The 14,473-nt window shown below is 36.1% G+C and overlaps 4 protein-coding genes across 8 annotated transcripts in view; 3 read left to right on the top strand and 1 right to left on the bottom strand.

The window, feature by feature from the left end:
* The first annotated feature begins 92 nt into the window (after positions 1-92).
* On the top strand, positions 93-2,352 carry LOC122410956 (death-associated protein 1). Its single transcript, XM_043419461.1, has 3 exons — positions 93-369; positions 1,028-1,130; positions 1,523-2,352. The coding sequence occupies exons 1-3, from the start codon at positions 321-323 to the stop codon at positions 1,680-1,682; spliced, it is 312 nt and encodes a 103-aa protein (XP_043275396.1). The 5' UTR covers positions 93-320; the 3' UTR covers positions 1,683-2,352.
* Positions 2,353-2,483: 131 nt separating this feature from the next.
* Erk7 (Extracellularly regulated kinase 7) lies at positions 2,484-8,746 on the top strand. Its single transcript, XM_043419446.1, has 9 exons — positions 2,484-3,143; positions 3,948-4,167; positions 4,261-4,391; positions 4,537-4,712; positions 4,900-5,039; positions 5,412-5,607; positions 5,762-5,902; positions 6,572-6,899; positions 7,576-8,746. Exons 1-9 carry the CDS (start codon positions 3,048-3,050, stop codon positions 8,275-8,277), a joined length of 2,130 nt encoding a protein of 709 aa, XP_043275381.1. The 5' UTR covers positions 2,484-3,047; the 3' UTR covers positions 8,278-8,746.
* A 573-nt stretch (positions 8,747-9,319) lies between these two features.
* Positions 9,320-11,478, top strand: LOC122410421 (protein phosphatase 1 regulatory subunit 42-like). Its single transcript, XM_043418534.1, has 6 exons — positions 9,320-9,537; positions 9,607-9,912; positions 10,024-10,258; positions 10,343-10,465; positions 10,535-10,675; positions 10,752-11,478. Exons 1-6 carry the CDS (start codon positions 9,397-9,399, stop codon positions 10,889-10,891), a joined length of 1,086 nt encoding a protein of 361 aa, XP_043274469.1. The 5' UTR covers positions 9,320-9,396; the 3' UTR covers positions 10,892-11,478.
* Positions 10,967-14,473, bottom strand: part of cora (coracle) — a 32,028-nt gene continuing 28,521 nt past the window's right edge. For all 5 annotated transcript variants that reach the window (XM_043418531.1, XM_043418528.1, XM_043418533.1 and 2 more), the window contains one exon: positions 10,967-14,275. In XM_043418531.1, coding sequence (XP_043274466.1) covers positions 14,096-14,275 — 180 coding nt within the window. In that variant the 3' untranslated portion in view covers positions 10,967-14,095. The remainder of the gene's footprint in view (positions 14,276-14,473) is intronic.

Genomic DNA, 14,473 nt, shown 5'->3' with positions numbered 1-14,473 from the left:
GCACATGCATACGTATACACATTGAGGAACGGAAATAAATCGCGCGTGTGAAGTTGGATGAGATGAGACTCGTACGTAGGCATACTAGGCAGTAGCTACCCGTGTGTGCGTATATGTGATATCAGTGCTTGAATGTCTTATTTTTTTTTCCAACTACGTGCTCCATTCGATTGCCTCGCTGCCCTCGCTGTTCAATCTTCGACAATCTGTCGACAAAGCGCGTAAGCAGCTGTTAGTTTACATTATTGAACACTGAATAATTGACGTTCGAAAGCAATCGTAGTTAAAAAACTTCATTGTTTCCAACGTAAAAATAAACAATGTCGAGTCCCGATGAGTGTAAACTTAAAGGGGGTCATCCACCGGCGGGTAAGTACGATTTTCGTGGTTATGGTTAAAGATTCGAAATATGTTTGGTACGTGACGTAGCACGCACTTATTTGAAGAGATAAAATAGCAATTTTGTACATATAGTTATAAGCATATATAAAAATACATTCCAAGTAGTGTATTGAACTTTTTCTCATTAATAAATAAAAAATTAACCAAGTCGTTATGGTAGCTAACTTCATTTTCAATTACATTAGATTAGCATGTAGGGGAAGAAATTTTTTTTTCCGCGTATACGGATAAATCGAAACAGATGCGTATGCGAATTGTATCAAATATTTCGGATCACAGTTCCAATGTTTTCATTGTTGAAAAAAAAAGAAAATATATGCCATCACTGTTTTGATATAAAAATACTATCACTCCTGTAAAAACTCTCTGGAAGCGACTCGTCATAACATCATAAATGTACTTGTCTCGAAGTCGCTACCGTGACCTCTGGATATTTTGAACAATAATGTCGTGCCCTTGAAATTTTTTTCAAGAATGAAAATACATTCTTTTAGGATTTGTGGAAATTTGGCTATTTATTTTTACTAAATGTTCTAAAATTCTAAGGATAGTCAAGGCTTCTTTATTTTGCATTGCATACTTTAATTGGTTTGACCTTATCGTTAATAGTGTGAATTTGTTCCAGTTAAAGCTGGTGGTATGAGGATAACGCAACATAAGAATCCTAAGGAGGAGAAAGAAGTCAGGTCTAGCAAAGATGCTGAGGAGAGCAGCAAACCCTCTACTAGGTAAATGAAATAGCACATCAATAAAAGTAATAACTTTTTTCATTCATCAACTCGGTTGGTTCCGCCTCGATAGCGAATTTATATGGAAGTAGCAATTTGTGAAATTATTTTTGCCTGCAATAAACTAGGAATAGAAATCTTTTTTTTCATGGATGAATCTAGTACAATTGAGTTAAACCAATGAACTAATCAGTTTAACATCATTAACACGAGTGCTAAATTTTTGCCAACGTCATTGTTCTATTGAATTCCAAAAACTTTTGTTTCTTGGTACATTGTTTAGACAACTTCATTTCAATTTTTACTAAATATTCCCTCTTCTAAGAGAGTGTGAGGTATTATTTTTACAGCGATACATCGATGGTGAAATATCATTGAAAATTTGTTTACAGTCCACCGAAAACAATGTTAATCAGCGGTGCAATTGCAAGAGGGAATGCAGACTTTCCGCCCGAGGCTGTGCAACATTTTCACGAAAAGCCAGCACCGACGCACGACGCCCGTCCAGCTCATTGTTCTCGTCCCATAGTTATCCAACAGCCAAGGAAGTAAACTGGGAAAAATATTGTTGCAGCCAACGTAAAAAAGCTGAAAAGTGAAGGTGCAGGAGAGAGGCTTCGGTGGGGATGACGAGCAAAAGGTCCAGAGGGAGAAATGGTCCAGAAATTACGAAGAACAAAAAATTACTGTTTATGAGAGTTTATGGAACACTAATTCTTCGAATTTCTGTGAAAATGTGAAAGAGATGATGACGCAAAAGAAATAATAGTTTTCAAATCCCGTTATATTTACCAGATTTCATATGAAATACTACGAGTGTCTCGCGGTAGATCGTACAATTATATTTTTAATTTCCAATCGTCTGTTGGGACCATCCTGATAAAAGCATTTGTTCTTCATTATTTCCACACTGTGTTTTTTAAAAACTCGTGGAAAAAATTCCATAGATATACATTTATAAAATATACGAATATTTTTCTTTGTTTTTTTCTTTTGTTTATCGAGAAATGGTTTATTCACGTTGGGGAACGTGAGGAAATAGATACAAATATATATATATAAAAATATATCTTTTCGGGTTTGGCTGTGGGTAAAAAACTAATAAAGCGTTGTTCACGATCGAGTTATGCGTATAGGGTTTGCAACTGTTATACGCATTTGAAACTATCTTTAGCTATTTGTATGCTAGGGTGAGACACTGAATAAATACATTTTGGGATAATTCGTTTGATTTAATCCTTGACTCTTATTATATTGCACGAGGAATGCAGGAATTTCGGAAAACTGTCTGTTGTTTAATAAATCGATTAATCCTTTAATTTAATGTTCCACAGGTAAAAACCGTATGAAATAGGAAGAAAAAGAGCGGCTGGAGTGGGTGGTGGTAAAACGAGGGAACGGACTCGTGGCTCGGTAACCTTGGAGACCGGGAATGTATACCTTATAAACACAACCGCATCGATGTGTCAAAAGTTTACGTTTTTTCTTCTATTCTTTCATTCTTTCTTTTGGTTCTCGTATACCGCGCGGGAGTGTTGCGACTTGGGTCGGTTGATTACGGATTATTTGATAAAAAAACGGCGTGTTATAGGGATGGAATGTGCGGCTGGTTTCGTATCGAGTCGGCGAGGCCTCCAACGATACATTTAGAGAAATGTGAATGTGCTCGACAAGAGGAAGAAGACTTAGCCGTCAAAGGGAGAGAGCGAGCGTGACACGAACCTGGAATAATCGCTCGCTTGGAAATAAATTTTTGTCGGCACGTTGGAGAAACAAAAAACACACAACAACGGAGACGCGTTCAACCAACCAAGGATAAAACGTCATTCGCTAACCTTGAGTCGTCGGACTCTCGCGGACGACATTCACCGGGTGCGTTGAGGATCTGCAAGAGAGAAACAGACCGAAAGTGTCAACATGTCCGGAAAAAGTGGCAAAGAAAAAGAAAAAGTTACGGAGATCGACAATCATGTTACAGAGAAATACAATATCGTCCGACGACTCGGCAAAGGGGTAAATCGAACCATTTTTTGCAACTTCTCAAATATTTCGTAACTAGCTCCCTCTCGCCTCCTATAATTCATTTCATAATTCAACCATTTAATAACTCCGAGGTCAGTGCCCCCTCGAAACACGTGTTGGTATCGCCTCATTTACACAGGCCTCTGTACAAACTTTTCTAAGCATACGACGTTCGATTTGTTTCATCGCTGTGAAATAATTCTCGCAGGTAACGCACCAACGCACATTTTAATCCACACACGTGCATTTGCGTGGCGTGGCACTACTTGGTGATATAGATAAAACAACCTCGTACCACTGACTCACTGCTTTTTATGGATCGTTTCTGCAATTTATATGAATTATATATATTATCACGTAGCACGTACATTTCCTGATAAGATATTTTTTTACTTTTTATCCAACTTTTTTATGGGTTTGATTATAAAGAATTTTCGTTATAAATTTAAACCTTATTCCTCAAAGTGTTTTGGGGCTTCGCTTCAAACGAATTTGTCTATTGAATAAAAAAAAAATAAAAATAGTATTTTCGTATTGAATTTTGAATTATTTGAATTTTCGTATGAAATAGAAAAATATTTCATACTCGTTAAGGGGGTTGGATAACGATTTCATTGGCAACGACGATCGTTCAAGTGATTTTCACATGGATACCATCGATGAAATATTAAACGATTTTATTGATCGAAAATGAGTGCGGTTATTGCTCGTTACCCGGTTTCTCGAGGACACTACAGCGGTACCGATCGAATTTATAATTCATCGTAAAACATGACTGGCCTTTTGACTCGACAGGCTTATGGCATAGTATGGAAGGCCGTTGACAGAAGATCGAAGGAAACGGTAGCAGTGAAAAAGATCTTCGATGCGTTCAGAAATCAGACGGATGCTCAACGTACATTTCGCGAAATAATGTTCCTACTGTCGTTTGCGAATCACGAAAATATCATACAGCTTATCGGTCTACACAAAGCCAATAATAATCAGGACATTTATCTCGTTTTCGAATACATGGGTGAGAAGTAATCAATATCGACGATGATTCTGCTTGTTTTTAAAAAAAATTTTTCCAAAAATGAGGTTTTTTTTTCATTGGCTGTATTTGCAGATACGGATTTGCATAACGTTATCAAAAGGGGCAATATCCTTAAGGATATTCACAAAGTATTCATCATGTATCAATTGTTCAAGGCAACGAAGTACATACATTCGGGTAACGTGATACACAGAGACCTCAAGGTTCGTTGTCCTCAGTCATCACTTTTTTCTTTTATGCATTTCAATTGTGAAGAAAAATGGGGAAAAACGAAATTGGAGTAAAGCAATCTACCGAGAACCCTTCAGCTTCTGACTCTGCGGACTTTTTTTATCCATGCCTTTATAGCCGTCGAACATACTGCTGAATACACAGTGTCACTGCAAAATTGCTGATTTTGGATTGGCACGATCGGTCACGCAAATAGGCGAGGGAGACGCCGATTCCGGCAGCGATCCGACTCTGACCGATTATGTCGCGACTCGCTGGTATCGAGCGCCTGAAATATTGATAGCTTCGAAGAGGTAAATTTAGTTTTCTTTTATTCTCGTTCTTCGTTTCCCTGTTTCAACTCAATTTTCTTTCCGTATTTGGGATAATAGTAATTTGTGATGAATGGACAGAAAATATTGCTTCAACACGCGAATGCATGCTTCACTCGGACCTTCTCCAATGCTCTGCTATTTCAGTGCTTTCCTTTTTTCACCTCAGGTACACCAAAGGAATCGATATGTGGTCGCTCGGCTGTATTCTCGGTGAAATGCTCCTGGAAAAACCACTTTTTCCTGGATCCTCCACCATCAATCAGGTCGAAAGAATTATGGCCACTTTGCCACCTCCAACACCCGAAGGTAGTTCGAACAAAAATAAAACTAATTCTTGTTTTATCAACGTTGTAAATCTTGGAGCACGGAATTCTTCGTTTGAGCTCAAGAGTCTCATTTTTTTACTCAAATTTTCATTTATTCATTTTTGACATCATTCAAAACTCCGAAAACATTTTTTTCTCAATTTTCCCTTCCAAAATGGCATGGCCATTTGTCAGTTTTTGCAACAAATTTATTTCCGCAAATTCTCAATGGAATTCTCTTCGAATTTACATTTTGAGATCACCTGAAAAGTTACTTTCGAATTCAGTTACACCAACCATGGAAATAATTGATTGTACTCATTTTGTTTTGAAAGATAATATTTCATTAATGAATACAATAATATTCCATTAGATGTGGCGTCGATTGGAGCTGGATACGGTCTCAATTTATTGGAGAAAAGGCCGTCTGTGCCCCGAAGAACTCTCAGAGAACTTTTACCTCCGAACATACCACACAGTGCTTTAAATTTGATAAATACTCTCATAGTCTTCAACCCTAATAACAGGCTTACAGCTGTCCAAGCTCTGGAGCATCCCTACGTTGCTGAGTAAGTATAAAAAGTGTGCTGCATTTTCATTTGAAATATTATAATTATTTAATTTCGAAAATACATTGAAATTCATTTTTAAAACTGTACCGAAGTCGTATAAGTAAAAACATCAAACATTTCCAATTGCGTTTTAACCGCTGTTTCATTGCAGTTTCCACAGTAGAGCAAACGAGCCAGAAAGAGGTGCGAGCGTCGTGCCACCCTTGAGGGACGATGTGCAATTATCGATTGAGGAATACAGAAACAAATTGTACGCGATGATGGACGAGAAGCATCGTAAACACAAAAATATGTGAGAAAGCATTTTAATAGAAAATACAAAATTATCGAGAATCAATCAATCCCAACAAAATATCTAAGACATTAATATCCTGATCAGATATGTTCGCAGACTAAATATCTTCTCGAAGAGAACTCTCAGACACAATATCCGGAAATTGAGAAACATAAGAAACTACTCCAGTATCAATAGTTCTAAAAGTTTCAAATTTTTTAATCATTAAATCAAATATCGATGTATTATGAATTTTCAAAATTTGAATGGAACATTACTTTGCTTTTCAGAACAATAAATTGCATAACACAATACGTAGTAGATCCATTTTTTTGAATTTCTTCTAAAATATTATACAAACAAAATTAAATTGAAGTTATGTTATTGAATTATTCACTCGAGAAAAGAAAGGTTTCAAAAAAATAGCTGAAAGCGTTCAACAGAAACACCGAATTTCGGCTACACTCTTTAGGGGTTTTATCGAAAGTAAATAAAATGAAAGAAAAGTGATGAGTCGTGGTTTGTTGAAATATCAAAAAAATTGAGCAGGAATGTTGGAAAAAATTCTGGCGAAGGAATTGTGTCTGGAGAAGTTTGATCCGGAGATATTTCGTCTGGATATTATGTTTTAGGTAGCATCGTCGTGTGTATTTTTTTTAAGCTGGGAAAAAAATTGATCGTTACTAGGTCAAAATCGAGGATACGAAGATTGTCGGAGCACATAAGAAAAGAGACGTGTCAGAGTGTTGGTCAGGGTGACATTGGTGTAAAGAAAAATTTTTATCCATCTTCCGACGATGTACGACGAGACCCATCGAAGGAGGACCAAGCGACGACGAAGCATCAAGGCTCCTTAAATCCACCCGCTCATCATCATTATAATCAGAGTTTGATGAATGGATCGTTTCGTAATATTCCACCAGGACAAGCGAAAAGTTGTCTCTATCTGAGCCAACAGCAACAACAACAATTGTCCAAGTCTCAACGTTCCATACAATCGGACCAAGTGAACGCGGTGAGATCGCATTTCCTAGATAAAATATTAGCGATATTAGAGAGGAGGGTTGCTTTGCTGGAAAATCAAACAACAATAAAATTGTACTATCTCGTTGCAGGCTACTTGTCATATGGGATATATTTAGGTACTGTAAACTCACATGTGACTCTGAGATTAGATGTTGGGGCGGGCGAGCATGCTTTTTTTTATTCCGAAAGGACTATAGTGAATAATTTGATTATTTTTATTAACAAATTTAAAGTTTGTTGGAAAAGAACAAATTATTTCAAAATTATTACTGTTTATTGAAACAAAGATTTGGTTGAGTTTTGGATTCTTGTGGTACCTCAAAATGGATGAATCAGGAAAGCAAGAACGCGGAAAACATTTATTTTCCAACACTGCCATTTGACAGTCGCACAAATTCAATTAACGTTCAGTTCCATACGTGCTGAGAATTGGAAAATTATTGGTAAAAAAATCTGTTTCCTAATTCCGGTCAATTGTCTGATTCAAAATAATGAAATGCTTCTCGTTGGAAATGGAATTTCACTATGGGCTGCCAAAGTTTAGTTCGAACAGATTAGTTCGAAAATGGGGGAAAAATTGATGTCAAATAGAATGTAAAAGTTGGATGTAGAAGAAAATTCGTTTTGATAAAAAAGTAATGGACGAAATAACAATGATTTTTCAGTACGGGCCACTCGGTAGATCTCAAATACCCTTGTGTCAGCCGAAATTGAGAAGAGGCGTGAAGTCGCAGCCTCTGAACAGATATTCATCGACAAAACCAGCGTTGTTAGCTCCTGTCGATGGGAGCACAACGAACAATAACAATTCATTGTCGAAGTTGACTTTGCCAAAACGTTCGAGTCCCGAGAGTCCGGGTATACAAGCCAAGTACATAACGAGAATGCCAAATAACAACGTGACGAAACATTTCGTTACGACGATAGGGACGGAGGATCAACAAAAACAACGCCAATCGTGCAGCAACATAAATCGTCAAAATTCGCAAAATCGTATGATAAGTTCACAGAGTCGTGTGATACAAAATTATTTGAATCAGACATTGCCAATGTCGGGTCTGCAAACTCGTGAAAAACGTATACCAACTAAATCGCGTTTGAGCGATCGTATGAACATCGTCGAAACAATGGGAAAATTTGATTACGCTCATGGGAATAAGCAGCCCAACAATGTTTTGGATAACCATCGACCTAAAACTTCTGTCATACGAAATCAAACTTTGAAGCCTCATCTACGCCACAGCAGCATTCAAAAACCAGTGGTTGCTGTCAGAGGAGCTCGATCGTTGAATAACTACACTCAAAATCATGCCGTTATAACAGCATCGGCTTACAAAGAGCTGCGAAACAGTACCATGAAATGGTAAAACCTAATGAGAAATTATCTTTCCTCGAAACTTCATTTCCTGAAAAGCGTTGCTGTGAGATTTTCTAGTCACGTTTGTTATAATGCGATTAAGACAAAATTATTTTTCATGTTATATATCGATCAATAATTTCACGTTATTGATATCATCCCCCACCTGGTTCGGTTTTATTTAATCGTGATATCAAAAACTCAAACACTAACACCCGAATAGTGGAACGTCGATTTTCTTTTTTTTATAAAACTCAATTTTTCGATGGATTATTCTACACTAACTTTTATTATATTTATATATACATACCAATGCCTTTATCCATTTGTTGGATATCATTCGCGTCGTCGAGGCTAAGTTTGTACCGTCATCCAATTATTCTGACACTGTAAAATATATTAATCTTCGTATCCTCCGATTCATATATTGTACCGGTGAAAAAAGAAAATGGTTTTAATAAATGCTATGAAAAATTCTACTACTTCTGCATCACGTATTTTCTACGAAACGTTTTCCAGGGTAGTAAGCAAACTTTAAATTTCTCCTACGGAAGATCAATTTTTTTCATAAAGCCTTACGTTTAGTTCTTCCAGATTTCTCAGTTAGTTTTCCTAAGTACCATTTTCAAGTTTTCTTCAAAAGCTTTATAAACTCATTGAAATTTTTCGGTTGTACTCTTGCAGAAAAAATGGGATTCGAGAACTATTGAATACTTTTTACCATTTTAGTAGACAATCTAAATTGAAGAAAATTTTTAATTTTTATTTTAATTAAAGAAAAAATACGCGAAAAGGATTTTTTACGAAAGTAATTGCAAAATAATCTCATAAAATAGTTTATTACTTTAGAGATATGTAATAGAGACAAAATGGTTATCCTTGCAATTTGATTTTATGAGAGCTGAAAGTCCAATTGTAAAAATCCTGTATTCAATATTCGTAATAATGAGAAAATTGCTGTGGGGATCCTTCAATTTAGTTCGTGGATTATACGCAAGCGACGGTAACACGATGCTATTTTGGTTACGTGTAACTTGAGGCTAAGTGATGTTTGATCAATATTAGGTTGACATTGCATGTCTGATCTTCTCTAAATGTCAGATTCGTACAAAGTGAAACGAATAAAAATATGGTTCTACTCACTGCCTCGTACGTTGAGAAAGAATGCTCGAGGACGCAGTCAGAAAAATCGCTGACGAAAGGACTGGAGAAGAATCATCTTAAAAAAATAACACATTTGTACATGAACAATAAATTTATCAGTGCGATCGTGAGTACCGAATTTGTGAATTATTTCATGAAATATCTCGATGTATTCTGCTGATGCTTTGATTTCCAGGGTGATTTGTCACACTGTAAAAATCTCAAAGTCATCTATCTTCAAAATAATGCTCTAACGAAAATAGAAAATTTGGATTTTGCTGAAAAATTAACAAATCTTTATCTGCAACACAACAATTTAACGAAAATTGATAATTTGGGAGCTCTGAGAAACCTGACGAAATTATGCTTAGGACACAATTGTATAAGCGTCGTTGAGGGCTTGGAAAATTTAGACAAACTGTGCGAACTCCACATCGAAAAACAACGACTTCTTAAGGGAGAATTTTTGATATTCGAGCCACGAACATTGGAGGCTTTATCGGTGACCATTTATTCAAATTGAACTACTTTTCGTTATTCTATTCACTCGTTTTGGTCGATGATTCATAAGTTTAAAAAAAATATTCTGAATGGATCGATTTTTCAATTTTAGACTAGACTGAAACTGCTGAACGTAACAGGAACTCGTTTAACGTCATTGAGGCCAATAAGTCGAATCGTAAGACTGGAAATACTAGAAGCGAAAGACAATTTGTTGAATGACATGGAAGACTTGACTGAAAGTTTGAGCAGTATGAGAATGCTCCGAGAATTATTCCTTCAAGGCAATCCGGTCACTCAAAGTTACAGATACAGAGAAAGCATGATCGCGAATAGTGATTCACTGGGTAAAAAAAGTATTTTCACCGAACAATAATGAATTAAAACAATGAAATCGACGGAAAACTATTATAAAATTATTTGAACAACAGTAAATTTGGATGGAAAACACATTACGGAAGTTTCTCGTCAATTTATGAAGAAATTCAAGGAGGAAAAGCAGCTTCGTCAAAATCGAAGACGAACGAAGATGACTTTGAGCGACGATATTACGAGTGGGTTTTTCAGACACGAACATTCAAACGGACACAAGGATACAAAAGTAAGCAAGATTTTTTGTTCAGGTTCATTGAAACTTCCACCGGCTTTCGAGAGATCTGTATCGAGAGCGATAATCCAGCAGCATCCGGGTCCAAGGTTCACAATCAACGTGACTTCCGGTTCGGCTGGATCGCAGCCACAAATATTTCCAGCTTGGAAATCCAGTGAGTTTTTAAAAACTTGAATTTCTTGTTGAAGCAGACGAGACTGAAAGATCACGGTGTCAATTTCGTTTTTCAGCAACCGCGATCGCTGGCACTAAATCCGACAATCGAATAACTCCAAGACCTTTTTGGAGAGGGACATCGAGGTTGAATATAAAAGCTCCAGGACAATCTATGGGAACGAAAGATACGCTCATTTTTCCAACGATTTTTTAATTTCGAACTACGCAAAAAATATTCCTCTGAAACCTAAGATTTTGTTTATTAAACATACGATTTTGATCGAGAAAATAAAATGCATACGTTGTTTATTTCGCCGTTACTTTTACGTAAGAGGCAATATTATTAAATACGTTTTGTCGAGACATGTTTTCTCAACGATACAAACTTAAAAACTATATTTGTACGCTGCCTCGTGAAATCGATAAGATTAATGATGAAAGAACAAATTTAAAAAATTATAAATTCTGAAGTTGAAATCGCGGCGCAGTTCGACAGTTATATTATAATGTTCAATGACGACATTCAGTAGGGTGCACGAATCAAAACATTTCTCATCTCGTATTATAATAAAATATTTAATCAGATCGGAGAGTCGACAATTATTCGCAGTTTCTTCGACGACGAAGTATTTAACGTTTCATTTCTTTCACTTTTTATTCCTTTCTCGCTTTTGTCTCTCGTTACGTTTCTCTAATGCTCTCTCCCACTTTCTGTGCTATCGCGTAAACAAAAGTGCTAATTCATAATTCTCTCAAACACTCCATTTAATCAAATTACAACCATGAACGAAAAGGGCCCAATCAATAAATAATATCCATCAGTCAAGACCTGTTTGCGTGTTCGAGTAAAAGTGTTAGTTTTTTTTCGGTTGTTTTGTTCTCTTTACCTCAAGCGTGGAATGTTACAAACATTTAGTACGAAGGTGCATTCGAATTTGGTTAATACTTACAAAAGTGCTTTCCACATAGACAAGGGGATGGGACGAATACTAATAAATGCGAATAAACTAACAAAGTTTTCAAGATCATTGGTCGGGGAGTACTATTTGAAAAGTACCTACAAAAACCGACAAAATTTTTCAAATTTCGTTCAGAAAAAACATACGATTATTAGTCACGAACTCTACATGAGTGATTTTCGATTTTTTCAAAAGATGTGCAACGCAGAAATCAAGTTTAAAATTTTATTTGTACATGATTGGCCGTATTGAAACAAAAAAAAATGTTTCGACGCCGGATTTGACGCCCAGCAAATTTTCGATCGGATCTCTCGACGCGGTTGCTAATACAATCTCTAAAGATATTAGATCGACGGTGCTTTAGTCAGTCTGCGTGGATGGGGAATACGATAATTGTGAACGAGCGATCCGCAATTGTGGCATGCTCGGTAATCGATTGGATTTTAGCACTTTAAGAAAAATTGAGTTCAACTAAATCCGAGTCAAAGTATGAAAGAAAATGGGAATGAAATGCTTTTAGTCTTAGTGAGTGGTCGCGGTGTATCGTTTCGTGTGTTTTCTCGCGAAACACCCCAAAATGCGAGTTGTCGCGGACGTTTGATACTTTTCGAATGACTCTCGTATTTTTGTTGTCTGGTATCTGGTAGAAATATCAGAGATAAAGACATTGTTCGAATGAAATTAAATAAATATTCTTGGTACGAAAATAATGACTAACAATAATTTGAGAAAAATATTCACTTTACGATAAAAAAATAATCATTCAAAATGACATTCAACGATAAGGAAGAATACGTTTGAGCTCTCTCGGTTTCTACCACCAATGAGCAGCTTATCAAAGATTTTTTCTTGCAAAATGTTTTCAACGTTACAAGCATTCGAATAATGTCCATCCCTGACGGATGGTATAGCCGCGTATATCTCTAGGCGGAATATCTACCATGAAAAATTAAAATATAATTACAAAATACAATACAATTAAATCGAAGTTTCTCATTCGCACGCATACTTTCTAGTAACTACGTAAGCTACAGCTAGATTTAGACATATACGCTGACCAATGCATCGGTTGCCCTTGGTAAATAATCTATCAATAATATAGTTAATAAAATTGCCATATGATGCTCGGAAAGTGAAATCTTCACAATTCCGCGATTTACTACTTTAGCGATTTGATGAAAATCCGCAAAACAGTGTGAGTTTGTCATATAATTCTATCGAGTTATTGGGACTCGTGAAGATTTCGACGATTCGAGCTTTGCATTACGTGTACGCATATATTCATATATATATATATATATATATATATATATAATATATTAATATATCTTATATCCAGACAGCTCTGACTCTCACTTTCTTGCATCGATGAATAATATAATTCACATTTTTTTTTCATATTTTTCCTCGGTTTTTCTTTTTCGTTTCAAAGTTAAAATATTTAAATTGTAAAAAGTGATACTATACATCTGGTATCGCATCGAAGCACACACATCGCGTAGCAAAACAAAATTTGCCGGTGAGCTTATCCGATTTTCGTTTCGTAAAATAGAAAAAAAAAACTTATATAAAATAAAATAAAAACAATAAAAATCATAGTAAAACGGGCGACCGTTATTTGGTAAGGTCATCTGCGAACGACGCGTTCTTATTTTTGTTGTTGTTGTTTTTTTTTTTTTTTTTTTTATTGTATTTACGATTTTGACCATCGCTATTTTTTAAATTATGCTCGCGTCGAATCGTGACGCGTGCGCATCTTCGCACTGATTGCATTGAATTTTATTCGGTGCACCAACGAAGTTATTTTCGAATTGATTTTTCGCTTTACGAAATCTCACGTTCGCAGTGGTCCGTTTGTCCGCTTTTCGTTACTGTTTGACAGTACAATCGCCAGGGTACCCTGTCAACATTTTCGCATTGTTTCGATACATTTATTTTTTTTTCATCTTTCATATGAATATTCGCATTAGAATTATTTCGCACGTGGACACGAAATAAAATGTCAAATTTCGTAGGAATTACGCACGTATAACGTACGTATGTGTTATAAACGTACAAACACGTAATGTTTATACGCATTATCTTAATGTTTCTATATATATTTATATATTTATAATATTTATATACGATAAAGAGTTGTGAATATAACCGGGAGCGCGGGAGGACGCGATGAAAAATGGAAAAATTCGTTTGCGATAAGGCCGGACTACGAGTTTGTTTTTTCGTTTTATCGTAATTTAGAAGCAGCAGCTTGTGAAGCACGCATTTTTTAAATCAGCTTATATCGATTCGCTGCTTGACTTTTCCAGGAATTCGGCCGTTCGGATAAAGTACTTTTTTCGAAAATTTTTCGCCTTTTTTGTTCTTCCAAGTTGAATATCAATAAAAATGTGTACCACGAATTCGAGGTCAGGGTACCCTTAATGCTCTCATAGCATCGAGGGAATCTATTGAAAAGGTTACTGCGCCGTTTGTTGCTGTATTTCAATCTTCTCTACTGTCATGTCAGGATTCATCGCCGTTGCTTCCTGAATTGCTTCGGCTAATGCACGGTCATGGTCGATCGGGTCGCCGTCCGATTGTATGGTTATTTTCTGCTCTACTCTCGTTTCTACTACTCCATCTCGCTCCGTCTTGTACTGTGAAAAAAACGATAAAAGTATTAGTAGAATCGTTATTTCGTTGTCAATAAATTTATCATCGAATGGAAATTCATCAACTCTCATTTTCTTGATAGCATATTTACAATATTTTTTCATGAAGGACTAAAAAAATTCAACGATAGTAAGTGAATGTCAATTTACACAAAAGTGATACGATTGTGATTGGAGTACGTT

Source organism: Venturia canescens, chromosome 5 (assembly GCF_019457755.1).
Source record: "Venturia canescens isolate UGA chromosome 5, ASM1945775v1, whole genome shotgun sequence".
NCBI lineage: Eukaryota > Metazoa > Arthropoda > Insecta > Hymenoptera > Ichneumonidae > Venturia > Venturia canescens.
Note: the sequence above shows the minus strand (reverse complement) of the source record. Positions and strands in the feature narration are given on the sequence as shown.

What these genes read in the sequence shown, in the direction of transcription:
- LOC122410956 (XM_043419461.1), top strand. Translation starts at nt 321, where the DNA reads ATGTCGAGTCCCGATGAGTGTAAACTTAAAGGGGGTCATCCACCGGCG. An exon ending in AGGGGGTCATCCACCGGCGG is followed by an intron (nt 370 to 1,027) that starts GTAAGTACGATT and finishes AATTTGTTCCAG; the next exon opens with TTAAAGCTGGTGGTATGAGG. An exon ending in AGCAGCAAACCCTCTACTAG is followed by an intron (nt 1,131 to 1,522) that starts GTAAATGAAATA and finishes ATTTGTTTACAG; the next exon opens with TCCACCGAAAACAATGTTAA.
- LOC122410421 (XM_043418534.1), top strand. Translation starts at nt 9,397, where the DNA reads ATGGTTCTACTCACTGCCTCGTACGTTGAGAAAGAATGCTCGAGGACG. An exon ending in CGCGAATAGTGATTCACTGG is followed by an intron (nt 10,259 to 10,342) that starts GTAAAAAAAGTA and finishes TTTGAACAACAG; the next exon opens with TAAATTTGGATGGAAAACAC. An exon ending in ATTTCCAGCTTGGAAATCCA is followed by an intron (nt 10,676 to 10,751) that starts GTGAGTTTTTAA and finishes TTCGTTTTTCAG; the next exon opens with CAACCGCGATCGCTGGCACT.
- Erk7 (XM_043419446.1), top strand. Translation starts at nt 3,048, where the DNA reads ATGTCCGGAAAAAGTGGCAAAGAAAAAGAAAAAGTTACGGAGATCGAC. An exon ending in ATATTGATAGCTTCGAAGAG is followed by an intron (nt 4,713 to 4,899) that starts GTAAATTTAGTT and finishes TTTTCACCTCAG; the next exon opens with GTACACCAAAGGAATCGATA. An exon ending in AATCGGACCAAGTGAACGCG is followed by an intron (nt 6,900 to 7,575) that starts GTGAGATCGCAT and finishes ATGATTTTTCAG; the next exon opens with TACGGGCCACTCGGTAGATC.